The sequence below is a fragment of the Pinus tabuliformis genome, chromosome 3_1, assembly GCF_031772625.1.
Source record: "Pinus tabuliformis cultivar Carrire ecotype Pingquan chromosome 3_1, CPIR1, whole genome shotgun sequence".
Lineage (NCBI taxonomy): Eukaryota > Viridiplantae > Streptophyta > Pinopsida > Pinales > Pinaceae > Pinus > Pinus tabuliformis.
In genome coordinates, this window is record NC_142301.1 from 656,518,852 (window position 1) to 656,536,082 (window position 17,231).

General features: G+C 36.1%; 1 protein-coding gene across 1 annotated transcript; it reads left to right on the forward strand.

The window, feature by feature from the left end:
- Positions 1-1,259: 1,259 nt before the first annotated feature.
- On the forward strand, positions 1,260-6,528 carry LOC149188784 (putative LRR receptor-like serine/threonine-protein kinase At1g67720). Its single transcript, XM_089413095.1, has 15 exons — positions 1,260-1,551; positions 1,755-2,289; positions 2,761-3,239; positions 3,322-3,448; positions 3,538-3,609; positions 3,776-3,844; positions 3,951-4,022; positions 4,128-4,196; positions 4,378-4,631; positions 4,759-4,967; positions 5,064-5,190; positions 5,270-5,338; positions 5,513-5,702; positions 5,797-5,929; positions 6,034-6,528. Exons 1-15 carry the CDS (start codon positions 1,449-1,451, stop codon positions 6,418-6,420), a joined length of 2,895 nt encoding a protein of 964 aa, XP_089269221.1. The 5' UTR covers positions 1,260-1,448; the 3' UTR covers positions 6,421-6,528.
- The last annotated feature ends 10,703 nt before the right edge of the window (positions 6,529-17,231 follow it).

Genomic DNA, 17,231 nt, shown 5'->3' on the forward strand with positions numbered 1-17,231 from the left:
TTCAATTTAATTTAAAAAAAATAAAGGAAACAAATTTAATAATTTTTATTAAAAAATAATTATTTCCATTAAAACTTGATTGAGGTGTTTTCTACCAAACATATGTAAATAAAATAAAATAAAAGAAAGGAAAAGATTTGTTATTACATTCATCTAAACTCAATTTAATTTAAAAAAATAAAGGAAACCAATTTAATAATTTTTATTAAAAGAATAATTATTTCCATTAAAACTTGACTGATGTGTTTTCTAGTCAAACATATGTAAATAAAATAAAATAAAAGAAAGGAAAAGATGAGTGATGTGTTTTCTATCCAACATAGGTAAATAAAATAAAATAAAGGAAAAGTAAATTGACATTTTCAGTTGAAGAATTATTATTTCCATTCAATTCAAATTCGATTTGATTAATGTGTTCACATGTTAGGTAAATACAATACAATAAAGTAAAGTAAAGTAAAGTAAATTGACATTTTCAGTTGAAGAATAATTATTTCCATTCAAATTTGATTTGATTGATGTGTTTTGTAAGGTGGAATGGAAATAAAAAGTCTTTAAAATTAGGTAAGATTATATCATTTGGAATAAGTATATTTATACATTTTAAAATTCACTATATACATCAATTTTATAACTGAAAATATTAATTTTAAAAAATTATTTTAAAATATAAATAATTTAATTTTATAATTGAAAATGTTAATTTTAAAAAATTATTTTAAAATATAAATAATTTAATAAATATTAAAATAAATTTTAGATTAATTATTTTATTTTAAATTTAATAAAATTTGAAATAAATATTTTTTTAATTTTAATAAAAAACCACATATTTTTATTTGATATTTGTTGAATTTTTATTTAATTATAAAAAAATTAAATTAAAAAAATCATATTTCACTTAAACTCATATTTACAAGTTTTTGTTTCACTTAATAAGAGTGAAAATTCGGAAAAAAATTAAAAGAAAATTCGATATTTAAAATTTTTGTTTCATTGAAGAGGATCGAAAATCAATTATTTTTTTTTTTAATTTAATTAAAAAGTAATCATTTGTGTTTCATTTAAGCGTTACGGAATATTGGTTTCCACCCCAAAAATAATCTAAAAAACCAAACAGTGAGGCTTTTTAAAACCTAATAATCCACTCCCTCTCGGAATCATTTAAAAAGTAAGGATAACGATAGTTGAACGAATTCGGGTGAAAACAAAAGTACCCTCGCAATCGATTGAACGTTAATTACGGTGCGGCTGTGTTTCTGAGTCAGCTACACATTACTTGGCACTCATACAATCCAGAAGCAATGCATTGGACTTTCGCAGAGAGGTCGCACTGAGGGAAAGGCCGAGAAATCATATGTAAAGAACACTGTCACATTTTTTTCCGAAGAGGCAACCGTTTCTCCGAATCCTCCTTTCATTAGATCGCCCCAGCACTTTTTAAGAAAATGGGTGTAACTTTGGACAAAATTCCTTATGGCAAATGGGGCAGTTGGATAATGTCAGTCGGCATGCTCTTGACCTTACTGCCTCTTATGACTGCTCAACCAGGTATGCATTAATGGATGGAACCTTCTAACCAGAAAAACCGCCTCATGATCAGTGCGGTCTTACCTGTTCGAGTATTTCTGTTTTGTCTTCTTTAATGGTCAACATTTGATATTCTCTTGTTTGATAGTATTCATAGATCATTTTTTGTCCATATTTGGTCAACAAGGTGTTGTTTTATTAAGTAATTTCTGGTCTTGTGGAAGGATTTTTGAGTATCGACTGCGGAGGGAAAACGAACCGCACTGGAGAAAACAATATAATGTGGGTCACTGATGATAATTACATAAACGTGGGTCACAGAGGAGAGATCGGGAACGCTAGTTCTTACGGTTCTTACTTGCACACCTTGCGAGTTTTCCCCAAGCCTCTTAACAAGTCTTGCTATCAGTTGCCTGTGGTCCCTGATGTGCCTTATCTCTTAAGATTATGGTTTGCAGTTGGAAATTACAGTGGATTCAAAAAACTCCCCAGCTTCGCTTTCTCTATTGAGACAGAGGGTATGTTAGCTATGGGAAACGTAGCGGTCTCAGATAAATATGCATTTTATAATGAAACAATATTGGTTAGCTCTGGCAGATTGCTGTACGTTTGCTTGATCAGAACCTCGGAGTCTGATGATCCCTTCATCTCTGCTATCGAGTTGAGGACGCTTCAACAAGGCATGTACGGACAGGCTAAGCCAGGAACAATGTTGATGCTAGTATGGAGATATGATGCTGGTGGAAATATTACCATTAGGTGAATATTTTAACTATAGATATTTTTCTGTTGAAATCTGTTAGTGATAACTCTTTTTTAAGTTAGACCTATAAGGATTTGAACTTGTGACTTACTTGACAGCCCACTTATTCATTGTCTATCTAAAGCACAAATATGATTTTTTAAGTTAGATTTATAGAGATTTGAATCTATGCTTTATTTCAAGAAATAACTTAACAAGGTACCCATTCACTGTTTATCCAAAGCACACTTATATGATTTTCCATATATGAAATATCCAAAACACAATTATGATTCATATCCAAAACACACTTATGATTTTTTAGATTAGATCTATAGAGTCTTATCGCAAAAAATAGCTTAATAGTACACCCATTCACTGTCTGTCCAAAGCACAGTTATATGACTGGCAATGTATGAAGTTTCAAGGTTTTTATAATATTTTTGGTAATGAGTGAGCTGAATGGTTTTGTATGGTTAACTAAACAGGTATCCTCAAGACATGTTCGACCGGATCTGGGATTACGAATTGAGATTAACTTTTGACAATCATTATCCTGTACAGCCTGTGAATTGTCAAGAGACCATTTCAACCAGCAATACCACAGAACTTCCTCCAAGTGCTGTGATGCAAACAGCGGCGGTTATTATTGACACGGCACCTGGGTTCAATGTCGGATCGACTAATGGTCATAGACTATTATTGCTGTTATATGTTGCAGAGATCGAGCAGCTAAATATGTCTGAACATAGATCCTTTTATGTGACAATAAATGATGAGAAACGGTCTGAGGCCATTACTTCTCTGAGCGATTATTCTACCCGGGAGCTAAAGTTTATATCCAATCCAACAGATGATTTCTATTTTGCCTTGGTCAACACTATGGATGCAACCAGTGATCCCATAATGAACGCCTTTGAGACTTACAAAATAATTGACACCCAGCCAGCGACATATGCAGAAGATCGTAAGTTACCTTCTTAATGTTTTGAGACTGGAATCGTTGATATTATGATCCGATTTCTAATCAAGGTGTTTTTACAATGCAGATAAAGCTCTGGAGACTATCAAAATCAGGTTTGATATAAAGGAGTGGGTTTCCGATCCTTGCTTTTTGATCCAGTGGAAAGGAATTGTCTGTGAAAGCAGTACTTTGCCCATAAGAATTTCGGGAATGTAGGTTCAATTTTTCGATTGGTTTACCTTTGAAATCATAAAATTGATGAGATTAAATTTTATGTTGACGAAAATCATATTGTTGCCAGCGATTTGTCAGGAAAGAATCTCACAGGATCGGTACCTGACGATATTGGACAGTTGGCAGCATTAGTTAACTTGTAAGTAGAACTTGACCCTTTTAATTAAAGTTTAAGCAGAATTTGACATCGAAGAAATGCTGATGAACCTTATGAATGCGAACAAAAACTGTGTTTGAATATTATATCAGACAATAATAATCTAGATTCTAGACAGCTTTTGACTCATTCCTCCTGAAATTAACAGGTCCCTTGACAATAATCATTTGACAGGGCAATTGCCTAATTTTTCCAGTTTAATTATGTTGGAGAGACTGTAAGTTTCTTTCCATGATTCAAATTTTGATCGGTCTGTTTTTTAGGTTTGAACCTATGTACTTTGATAAAAACGAGAATTTAATTATAAGTTGTTAATTATGTAGATATTTACAAAACAACAACCTCAGTGGTAATCTTCCAGATTGGCTAGGTAAACTGAAAAACCTAAAAGAGCTGTAAGTATCTTTTTCCCTCCTTTTTCTATTTATCTTTCTACTATCCTTATTCAGGGTTAAGTGAAATTAATTAATTAATTTTATACTGTTATGTTTTTCTCACAGGAATATAGAGAATAACAATTTCAGTGGTTTTATTCCTGCCCAACTTCTGGATAGTTCATTGAAATTCAGGTAATCATATGCTATTTTATATTCCTTAAGTTTTGACACAAATCCCATTTGGCAATCATAAGTTTCTTTCCTATTTTGTATGAAAAAAACTTCATTGACAATAATAATCAATCCAGTTTCGATTTTAATTAATCCTACTGGAGAACGTTCTTGAAAAAGCTCTTACTTTGGTCTGTTGCAGTTATTGTGGAAACCCCTACCTACCGATGCATGAGGGAAAATGCATTCTAAATCAGGGGAAACACATTCTACATCATACAAAGAAGAATAAATTGAAGATTGTTCTCGGGCTAACGCTCAGTGGAATTCTAATGATGGCTTTAGCGTTGATAGTGGGTATTGTTCTCTATCGGAATAAATTCAGGGGAAAAGAACAGGGCTTTGCCAATAAAAGAAGTGGGCTGGAAAAGAAATTTAGATATTTCTTGTCACGAGGTTAGGACACGCTATATGTTGTAATAATATGAAACATTGTGGTAGAAGTCCCTGTAAATGAAATCATTTTAGAATTATTTTTGTCTTTTGACTCTCAGTAACTTCACCTTCCCTAAATGGATTGCAGACGACTCCATGGTTGTGGTGCCAAATCCGACAAAGTGCCATGTCTTCACTCTTGGAGAGATGATAGCGGCTACGCAAAACTTTAGTCGGGAGATCGGACGAGGGGGATTTGGATCGGTTTTTCTAGGTAAATTGCCCCAAGGCAAAGACATAGCGGTAAAAGTGATGGCACAGTTCTCCCAACAAGGGGTTAACGAGTTCTTGAATGAGGTGATTCTTATATATATATTTCTTCAATCATGTAATACGGTTGAGGTTGGATCCAATGTAACAATGCCTAACCGCACAGTTTTGCTTGATGAACAGGTTAATCTTCTTTCCAGAATCCATCATAGAAACTTGGTATCCTTACTGGGCTACTGTAACGAGTCGAGAGAAATTATGCTTATCTACGACTACATGTCAGGAGGATCGCTCAGGGATCACCTTTATGGTAAACTCATATTGCTGACAGCTATGTTTATTTGAGTTGACAGAATAGCCAAGGTTAACCAACACCCATTCTTTTCCAGGTCCTACTGCACATCATTCGAAACTAAATTGGAGAAATAGGCTCAAAATAGCTTTGGATGCAGCACAAGGTAACTGTCTCTTAATTCTTTGATGCAGATTAGATTTTTATGACTTAAATGCTGGGCCTTAAATAATGATTACAGTAAAATAGGAGTAAATATTTAGGTTTCTGTTAGTATTACAGAGGACAAATAATGCGAAACCACATATCTCATGTAATCCACCTGTGGTTTCTACTCAAGGACTGGAATACCTGCACGTCGGTTGCAACCCCAAAATAATTCACAGGGATATCAAGACAGCCAATATTTTGTTAGACAGCGATTTGAATGGAAAACTAGGCGATTTCGGTCTTTCAAAGATGACAACTGATGGGGAGGCTACTCATGTTACCACTGCCGTAAAAGGAACTGCAGGATACCTGGATCCAGAGTATGTTAAAGAGTTCAACTCATTATATGACAAGAGGCATTTTTAATTGGTTTTGCCATGGTACTTAGCTAATTTTTTGTAACACACTTGACAGGTATTTCAGCACTCAAATATTGACAAAGAAGAGTGATGTGTATAGCTTTGGAGTGGTTTTGCTGGAGATTATATGTGGTAGACAACCTATAGATCAAAAACTACCTTTAGAGGAACTGAACATCATTAGATGGGTAAGTAATCTCTGGTCATCTATAAATATTTAACGCCGTTGACAATAGAATATGTTGGTAGTGTATATTCTCCAGAGTAACAATAATTGTTGGCATATTTACAGGTGACACCGTATGTACTAGGGAGTGATAATCCTTGCACAATAGCAAAAATCATTGACAAGAGGTTGGGTAGACGTTACGACGAGATATCCATAAGTGTTGTTGCCAAATTAGCGATGAGGTGCGTTCAGGCTGAACCGTCTTCCAGGCCGAGCGTGAGTGAGATTGTGGCAGAGCTAAGAGAGGCCATCAACGTTGAGGATAAGGCTTCTCTTCCATTTTCAGAGGAGATTGGTATGGAAAGTAGCGATTTGTTGTCAGCGGCGGTGTCTTTATCTGTGGATTCGAGTGGGCCTGGAGGCCGAATGGAGTGGAGTGCCAACAATTCCAACATTTCTCATGTCAAGGCGATGAGTCCGCACGGTCATGTTGAGGGTTGGGTGGAATAGAGGTTGCCGAAGAAGTACCTACTGGCCTGACCATGACATAGTGTACATTACGGGAATAGTGTATGTTACGGGAATGTGTTCCATCATTCCATGTATCTTGCCGCGCAACTGACTGTTGTAAAATATTATTATTAAATTTATAAATATAAATATAACAATTAAAAATTATATGCGTATATCATCATTTGATTTATTAATTTTAATGATGCAAACAAAAATTGTATCCTTTGTTGTGTATTCAAATTAAATAACATAAAAAAATTATTATTATTTTGTTTGTGTAGAATATGGATATCATGTAGAATATTTGTTCAAATTTAAAATGAATGTCAAATTGTGAGCTACAATATTATATAGTAAAAACTAAAAATGTTTTAAAGTGCATTATCTATATATATATATATACACTACAATACTACAATAGATTGGTGTGTTTTAGAGATGCCATGAGTGGTTTCCCTACTACTATGATAACTTATAGTACTTGTAATATTTGATTTTCTCTCAACCTCTAACGTTTTGTCAATTTTAAGAATGGAATGTGTTATCACTCCTCCGAATCTCCAAGGTTGAGGAAGAGTCCAACTAAAGTAACCACAAACCAATCTTTTGGTTTCGTAGCTAGCCCTACCAAGCTAGAGAGGGCTCTCTCCAAATGATCACAACCATGAGAGCTGGATAGTTTAGGGTTTTAGGCTAGATGTAAAGTGCAGAGGGTTGTTTGATTTGATTTGGTTGGGTAGTCACAAGGATGAGTGAATTATGTCAGAGAATGAACTAGGTCAGGGCAAAGTGAATCAGAATTGCAGACATTTGATGGGGCAAGGTAGGAAAGGTAGTTTAAACTTCAGAGTATAGTGATGAGATGGTTTTAGACTAATGAGATTCTAAAAAGAGCATGAGGGTCATGAATTCTTTTTAAACTAAAGAAATGAAACAATCTATGATGATTTTCCCAAAACAGAGCATACAAAGATGAATTCTGCTTATCACACCTTGAGAACCAACATATCATAGAGTGAAATGGATCATGAGAGGTACAAACATTCATACATATGAAACAAAAGAAGAAACAAGATCAAATGCCACAGGAATCCCACCAAAATAGTTGCATCTCATCCAATATATTCCATGCCAAAGTTTGAAACACTAATACAATATCCAAGAGAGCCCAACCTGTAAAATGGCTAAGAACATACATAATATAGGCCTCAAACCAACTCATCCTAGCCTTAGGGGTCGAATCCATGAGAGGAGGAGAAGTTGCAAGAAAGACTGAACTGATAGATAGAGTATAGGGTGGTCAAAGTGAGTCATCTCTAACTTAAGCAAACTGATTCATTACAAGTCATGTAGGCCATTCAACTAATGTATTTACCCTAAATAACAGTAAAAAAACATAATAATTACATTATCCTTATCAATTACATCAGGAAAACATCAATTTCCCATAGGTGAAAATCAATTTGGAGAGAAACAATGAAAATTGGAGAAGACTATCAAACATGCACTCTCTTTGTCAAACGCACCCTTTAAGTGTCAAACGCACCCTCCAAGTTCAGGATTGCCTTTGGGTGCCTTCCCAATGTCCAAATTTGCTCCAGGATAGTTCATTGGAAAGCTTATATTCTCTAGTTTCCAAAAATGCCTTTGGTTTTCAAAATGGGCTTGATTTGACCCTCAAAAACTTCATTCTCCTAAGACTGGTCAAACGCGCAGCACCTAAGCCAGAAATGAGGCAGAGACATGATTTTTTGGTGGTTTTTGACCCTTTTGACTGACTTGTTTGTCTCCAAATGCCTAGAAAATGCACAGGGTGCATATCCTCATCACTCTGAATCCAAATATGTTGACCTTTTGCTCATTAGATGCCCCAAGAAAGAGCACAACACCTTAGGTGTTGCGCGTTTGACCTTTTGACTGTGCTAAAAATGCCTAAAAAACACACAGAAATTCACAACTTGCAAAATTTGCTCAAAACTTGTCATAATTGGTGGGATGATGGCTGATTATGTGTTTGAAGCATGGAGTGATGCCTCGACAAGAATGTCTAGCCTCCTTTTCTCCTCTTGCTTACTCTAGGCTTCAATCTTCTCCTTTGTAGCTTTGAGTTTTGCCTTAGAAATCCTTTCTATGTAGGCGTAATGTTTAGCCATTTTCTTGTGAATTTCATTATCCCTTTTGGCCTTGTCTAGGAGTTTCTTGAGATGGTTGTCCACCCTCTCAAGTCAATGCTCTTTTTAAGCCTCTAGTCCTTGGCCTTCTTCTTGGCACCTGTTTCTTCTCTATCTGTTTCCTCTTCCTCATTGTATGGTTTGTATTCCTCTTTTTCCATGAGTTATTGGAGTCAAACCCTAGGGAGATGATGAAATGGAATGTGGGTGTAGAGAGTATGGAATGGTGTGAGGAAATTGAGGAGATGGAAATGGGGATGTGTGATATGAGGGAGGTGACAGGGGGTAGTTCTTAAAATGTAGGAATGGTAGTGGGAAGCTAGGAAATGGAATTTAGGAATGGGATTATGTTACTAGGGTTTTGAACTTAGTAAGACACCAAAACACAATGAAACACCATATAAATCAACTGTGGAGGAGAGGAGTGATATGATTTCAACCTACTTGTTTGCTGGAGCATGTTGGTGACACATTTTGAAGCTTGGAGATGATGAAATGCTCTATGGGCAATCTCTGGACGTTTTCAGGCAAATGGGCAGCAATATGGTCGAACGCACCCTTAGTAAATGCACAAAGTTTTAAGGTAAACACGCCCTCTCTTTGTCAAACGCGCCCTCTAAGTGTCAAACACGCCCTCCAATTTCAGGACTTCTTTTAGGTGTCTTCCTGAAGTCCAAATTGAGTCCATGATAGCTTATTGGAAATATCTCTCTCTTGGCTACATAATGCACCTATTAAGCACTGAAAATGATCAATTATAGCCCCTAAAAATCCAATTCTCCCAATACTGGTAAAAAAAGTGCAGAATGAGGGTGTAAAAAATTAAGTGTGCTCTTGCAGGCAACTTTTTGAGGCCTTCCTCAACTGAAAATTGACCTCATGATAGCTCATTGAAAATATATTTCTGTCTAGTTATCATTTGACTCATCAAGAAATTCATTTGGACACTCCTACTAGGAGAAACATTGATTTTCCCAAGGTCACTCTAGAAGTGCAGTAACTCTCTTGTAGCAATTGTATTTTTTGACATTTCTCCAAACCCATGACACTTGTGTAAAAACTGAAGGATGTTTTTCATCCTTGGCCTATGATGGACAAAAAAATATCTCCCGTTTGTCAAATGCATCTCTGTTTGGTCAGAAACATAGTTTGAAGAAAAACTGGCCCTATGTGTGGCAAATGATTTGTCCCTTGGAATGACTTCTTGAAAAATGATGGAAACATGATGTTTATGAGTTGGAATGGCCTCATACTTCCTGAAATGACCTCCCTTATGCCTCCTCTACTCATATGTCTCTGATTCCATAGCAAATCCTAACTCAATGGGAGAGGAAATTAGGGTTTAGTGTAGGCAAAACAAGGGATTTGGGAAATTTATAGGAATGAAGGGAAATAAAGGGGACAAGGGGGCTTCTAAATTCTTAGGAAAATTTTGGGAGGTAGGGAGGGATGTTAGGAAGTAAGGGAAACTATAATTTCAAGCATTGAGTGAGGGGAAGGGGCCCAAAAGGGAAAAACACAACCCTATTCTAGAAAAGTGTCAAAAGCGTAGTAATAGGCTAGGGTTTGTAAGAAAATGATGATTTTGAGGGATAGGAGTGATGGGAAGGGTCTAGGAAGGTATATTAAGGATAGTGGAAGGTGTAAGAGCATCATGATATAATTTTTGTTGATGATTTAACCATGGAGGTCATGAAACCAAGAAAAATGCCCTCAAAACCCTAGGAGAGGGAAATGAGAGAAATGGGCATGGGAAAAGGTCAAGGGAGGTAGATGGAGTGTAGGTGAGTGAGGTTTTTTTGACTAGAGCTACCATCAATGAGTAAATTTTTACATGATGACCTAGGTGGAATGATAACAATTTCAACATGGGACACTAATATGATGTAAAAGAGGAATTTTGATCACTGATGGTAGTATGCAAATACTAACTTTGACAAAATGGAAAAATAAAAAAATAATGTAAATGTGTTTTGATTGTTAATGACAAATGATCAAACAAATAACTAAAGGTTGAAGCACGTATACTTCCATGTACCTTGAGTAAGAATTGATAAGGGGACTATGGGGATTACCATGCCTACTCTACAGGAAAATTCCCAAAGGCCTAGGAATCTCTTGACCGATAATGGCATGATATATGGTAAAGCCTCAGGGTGGAGATGAGAAAATTCCTCAAGGTACTGGTGAAGAAATATAAAGGCATCCATGCTTGTTTAGGCCTAGTAAAACTTTGACCAGTTTTGGCGAGATTATGGTAAAGCCTAGTAGTGTATGTTTCTTAGTTTGGGCCTAGGAATACCTTGACCGATAAGGGCAGGATACACGGTAAATCCTGGTTGTATAGATGAGTGTTTTGGGCCTAGAAATCCCTTGACTGGCAATGACAGGATATATGGTAAAGCCTGAGGAATCCCTGGTTGCTTTTGTTGTGAGTCCCATATTCATGCTTGGAATATGATACGGTGGTGATTGTCCAAAAGAAAGATTTGGTTCAACCCAATCTATGGCCGAGTGGTACATGGAAGTCCCTGACTTGGTTGGCTTGTGCATATGTTAATAAAAGCTCTTTTTCCCTTATATTTCATGAGTATATATATACTAGTTATTATGTGGCTTTGATGGTTGTTATATCATTTTTATTATTCTGGTTATATGTTGGTTATAAGCATGGTTTTATGACAGACTTTAGTTATGGATCTCAGCATGTTTTGATTAGTAAATGAATCCTTAATGACTATATGACCTAATAAATGATAATGCAACTATTGTGAGAAGAAATTATACCTTCTTAATGATTCTCATATAAGTATGAGATACCTATGTTTAAATATGTAATTATGACCAGTAATTACATGTTCATTATGTATTTGATGAAATGTTTGTCATGGTTAGGCCTCGATAGGTCATGTTATTTTCTAAGTTTTGCATGGAAGGTTTGTCTTTGTGTCATTCATTGTTCTAGAAGTTTCATTAAGTTTTGGGGAGTGGTCTCTAGACTAGCTCTGAAAAAAGTGCCCCAGATCTTGCGATCACAGGCACAGAACTGGGTGAAAAAGATTGCAATTGCTTCCTTGCAAGTTAATGCATGCGACTAGAGAGTTGCATTCAAATTCATGTTGTGTTGTGCCAACGTATGGGAGTCCAGATCAGTGAAAAGGCAAGTTAACTTAGGGTTTGGGCACCTGGAAGGGTTGGTTAGCCCTTGGGGTCCTGTAGCACTTGAGGGAAGTCAGTAAGGTTTTGATTTGTCAATTCCACTTCCTTAAGGTGATCTAGGAGGTTGAGTCATATCATAGTAACCTTTTGTCACATATTTACCTCGGTGGACTCATGAACTTGGGTAAGTGTGGGAGGAGGGTGTTATAGATTGGTATCAGAGCATGGTTCAACTCTTGGACTCGATGGGTAGAATGTGGTTGTCATTTATGCATGAAGGTGTATACATGATTTTTATGTATGCATGGCGATGGTCGTTGTTGCAATTGTTTTGTCATGTCGAAGCTGATGAAGTTGTTGTTGAGATGTGTTTGTCATGAATGCATGTCAATTTTATAAATATTTGTTATGCATGTCATTGTCTATATGTTGTTATGCATTGTAATGGGCATGGTTTTCATGCATGAAGTCATGGTATGCAATTGGTATTGTCATTGTAACAACCCTGGTTAAAAGTCTATGTAACATATATAGGACCACGGTCATGGGACACATATTCCAAGCTGAATGGTGGGAAAAACATCCTAGTGGCTGTTAATTTCGGTTATTATGGCTAAAGTAAATTGGCAAAGGCAATGGCTAAGGCTTTCGAAGGCAAAATGGCATTTTTGACACAGTTATTTAAGAAAATAATGGAAATTAGGAGAAACAGAAGGTGACAAGTCACAAGTTGCATGTGAGGAGGAAAATGAAGGAAAATAATGGAAAATGAAGAAAATAGAGGTCTCATTGATAAAAAGGCTTCTGAGAATCAGTTGGTAAGATTTTTCTCAAGCTTGGTCAATGTACCATTTTGTCAGTTCAGTTTTGGAGCTCTCTCATTATTCTCTCTCTCTCTCTCTTTCTCACTCTTGGACACTTAGAGTTTTCTTGAAGCACTTTGGCATTAGATCAAGAAAGGAAAAGAAGGTAAGAGGGAGAAAGCAAGGAAGAGCAGGATCAAGCAACTACAACAATATTATTTGTAGGTATCAATTTGCATGTGTATTTTCCTTACTATATTTGGCATGCATGGTATTGCATGTGCTTCTTTGTTGTTATGGCATGTGTTTTTCTAGGTTTGACAATGTTTTTTGCCTAGCGTTTCCATTTCCAGATAACTATCGTGTGATGGGGTTCTCATGTTTCGGTTGAGATGGAATGCCGAATGGATTCGAACCTAAGTGAGGCATATCTCCAAATGATAGAACACATGGCCTAGTAACCCATGAACCAGATTGTGGGTTGTGGTAAAGTCAGGTATTGTGTGCCTCGGCAGGCCTTGGAATCCTCGATCGGTTAATGGAGGGATATATAGTAAAGCCTAGAGGTTGTTGCCCTTAATTAGGCCTAGGAATCCTTGCCGGTGAATGGCAAGATATACGGTAAAGCCTAGAGGGTGGAGTCTCAGTTTAGGGCCTAGTGATCCTTGGATCGAACTGTGGATTACGGTAAAGCTTAAGAGACTAGGAGTTTTGAAAATTCCTCATGGTGGAGGTGGAGAAATCCGGTGGCATCCATGCTTTTTTTGGCCTAGTAATCTGATGGAGATCATGGTAAAGCCTGTTATTAAATGTTTATTGTGTTGGCCTAGTGATTCGGGTTGGATGACTATAAATCTCGGTTTCTATTGATGAGGGTGAGGTGGTTTAGCCTCGGGATGCCCTGATTGGTTCTTTTGGTTTAAGTCCCACATTCATGCTTGGAATATGGCACAGGGGTGAATGACTGAAGAGACAATTGGCTCAGCCATTCTACAGTTTGGTGGAATGTGGTAGTCCCATCCCGGTTTGGATTTTTCATTCATTAATAAGAGGCTATTTCCTTGGTATATTATGTGTAAATGTACTAGTTTGTATGTGGATTCTATGGCTGATGTATCCTTGATGTTTCTATTGTTTTTACGTTGGTTATAAGCATGTATTATGACAGTGATGATGTATGGAGCTCCTCATGTTTTGATTTGTAAATTAATGAATAATGTATCTATGACCTAATAGATGATAATGTAGCTAATGATATAAGGGATCAATGCTTCTTAGTGATTCTCAGGTAAGTATGAGACCCCATGTGCTTAGATATGTTGTTTACTCCTGTAGATTACATATTTGTGATATGTTCGATGAAATATTTGTCATGGTTAGTAGGGGTCCAATTAAGTCCTTGTTCAAGTAATTTCATTTGTATCATTATTCCACTATTATATTTCATACCTGAAGGTGTCATTCAGTTTTGGGCAATGGGCTTGAAAAAGTGGGTCAAATCCCGGGGAAGAAAGCACAACACTGAGCAGAACAGTCCTTGGACATTGGCATACCCATGCTGTGGGAGTGTCCAGAGCCTCCTGTATGCATGCATGCCCATATCAAGGGAGATTTCGAGAGTTAAATGGTCTAAAAACTGAGTGGGACCTAGGGGTTGGATAGCTGAGAGGTTGGGATGGTTCCTGGGAGTCCTGTTGTTGATGTAGAAGGTCTATATGGTGTGTTTCCATTGGTTCCACTTCCTTAAGGTGAATTAGGAGGTTGAATCATATCATAGTAACTTCTCGTCACATGTTACTCCAGTTTTCCGATTACTTGGGTAGATGTGGGAGGAGGGTATTACAGAGTGGTATCAGAGCGAGTTTTGTTCTTTTTGGGTGGTATCTGGTTTCCATTCTCCTTGTGTGATATCTAATACCACAGAGTAGTATCAGAGCATGGTTCACCCCTCGGACTGGATGGGCGATGTGTGGTTCATGCATTCATGTCGGTTGCATATGTGTTCCTTATGCTTGTAGTCCATGTGCTTGGTTCATTTGCATGATGTTGATCATGGTTGTAGTGATGTCACAATGTGAAGGTTGATGGTGTTGTTGTGGAATTTGTCATCATGAGTGTATGGTTGTATATGCATTTGTTATGCATGCCATTGTCTATATGTTGTTATGCATGCATTGTCATGGTGAAGGTTTTTGTGCATGAGGTCATTGTATGCAATTAGGTCATCATGATGTTATTGGTACGTTGTGATGCTAATGTGTTGGCTAAGATAGAGTAGGAGATGTAGATCATCAGAATGAGGTTGCATCATTATACTTTGGGGTAAGAGCAGATCTCCATACATGTATTGTATGTTTGACATGTAGGTATGTTGGTTAATAAATTTATATATGCATTAGGGTTATATACACATTTTTCATTCTATTGATGTTGTGGTTACATATATGACAAATGCTAGTTGATTAGTGTAGTCATATGCACATATGTTGGATAGTCATGAATGATAGTAACTTGTTGTTATATACATTTTTGTTGTTGTTTTATGTTAGTTAACTCGATGATTATGTTATATGTTGTTTATGAGTATGTTATATGTTATATGTTAGTTAACTTGTTGATTATGGTTATTGCAACTAAAATATTAATGTTATTATGTTTTGTGCTAATTTGGATTTACCTATGCAGATTATCATGGTTATGACATTCAGGTATAATATTTTGAGATATTATGTCATACTAATCTAGACCGACGATACATATGTGATTGTTATGCATGAACAACAAATGTTTATGAGCTTATGATGTGAACATGTTAGCTAGTTACCGTTATAGATATCATGACCTTATTTATGGTTGAGTTGATATGTTGTGAAGTTATATCATGTTAATCTATCTTGATTGTGCAGACAAGATAACCTCCCTTGAGATACATTAATGTATGAGCTTGCTTATGACGTGTACTTTGTGCTTGAATGTTTAATTATGTCGTATATTTGGTGTTTGTATGTTGGTGTCTATTATGTTGTCTATCTATTATTGAATGTTTGATTAATCACATGATATGAGTATTTGTCTATAAGATTGCATCAAGAAATGATCTTGTCTTAAGATTGTCATACTAACACATATGTGTTGAGATAGCTGACATGTACTCAAGTGTAATAGGTAAAAGTTGTAGCATTATGTCTAATGACTATGAGTTGACTATTGATTATAACATGATTGTTAGTCTTGGTACATGTTGATTTCAATTTGATAGATATGATTGTCTTGATATTTGGAACATGTGGTTGACATATGTGAGAAGTTGCAAAGTTACATGCTTGGAATTAAAATGACAAGGTAATAGTTGATTTGTTTATATAACAATCCATTGAGTGATGTGACAGTACATAGTAAGACCATGTTGCAACAAGGTAAAGGTAAAATAAAGGAGTTGGGTGAGAATTCCTTTGGCTGGAAACTGCAATTCCAAATGAATGAGTGCTTTGCATACATGAAGTCTTCTTAACCCTAATTTGTTTGAAATTATGTGGATATGTGCTATATTCATGAACATGTATTTGACAGGTACATCAACTAGTTTCTAGTTATAGTTAGTTCCATCAAAGGATTGGATTCCCTTGAGAGATGGCTTGGATGCATTCAGTTGCAAGAAACATGCTTGGTACAACAAAGTAAGGTAACTGGTGTATTGTTATGTTTATTTATGCACTGACAGTTACATGTTGAGCTTTTCTTTGGAAGCACTGGGAACCATGGGGAATGAGTCATGGTGTCTGTTAAGAGTCTTGTGATTTCGATTCTTTGTGATTTGTTTACGCTTGATTTGAAACTTTGTTTATGTCTAGTGTATGGTCATACCACTTTGTTTGTGGAGTCGTGTTGTTATTGGTTTTTTGGGTTTTATTCTTTTTTGCTTCTTATGCTTGCCTTTTATGTTTTGAGTCTTTGGAATTGGTTGGGAAAGTGGAGCTCGGGGAGAGCTTAATGAAATCCAATAGGCAATGTAAGACTCAAATGAAGCATGTGCATGTATAAGGGCAGTTGAAGGCAAGAGTATGACAACAAGTTAGATTGGTTAGGTCCATTGGTGTAAATGGACGATGGTAGGATAGTCGTGAGAAAGGTAACATAAAGGGTCAAGTAAATAGATTTGAGGTGTTAGATGCCTTGGTTATGTTGGGAATCGTTGTTCTCAATGTTGTGCATGCTGTGAATAGATAAAGGGAGTTCTCTTAACCTTGAACTTATGTTATCTGGTAATTATGTTATGATCATGATTTTGCAAATTTTTATATATGTATACATGTCATTTCTGATAGGGTCATTATGGATCATGGTTATTTAATGCTAATGTTTATATGTATATATCTGTGTGTATGTATGTTGTTTTCTGACAGTATCATGATTGTTTCATGTTAATGTTTATATATGTCACTATCTGACAAAGTTGTCATGGATCATTCTTGTGGAGGAATGATTGCTTATGCAGGTGAATATCATGAAGAGATTCTTGGTTCACGAGGAATCAAGTGGGAAGAGTAGCCTGACATATCCCTAAGGTTAGCATCATGTGGATATGAATTAATATTATGTGATTATACTATGTCTATGTTTATGTTATGGATTAGCTAATGCTGAGTGATACATCAAAGGAATGAAAAAAACACGA

Bases quoted from the DNA above. Each gene is read 5' to 3' on its own strand.
- LOC149188784 (XM_089413095.1), top strand. From the start codon at position 1,449: ATGGGTGTAACTTTGGACAAAATTCCTTATGGCAAATGGGGCAGTTGG. The intron at 4,023-4,127 runs GTAAGTATCTTT...TTTTTCTCACAG, and splicing joins CTGAAAAACCTAAAAGAGCT to GAATATAGAGAATAACAATT. The intron at 5,339-5,512 runs GTAACTGTCTCT...TTTCTACTCAAG, and splicing joins AGCTTTGGATGCAGCACAAG to GACTGGAATACCTGCACGTC.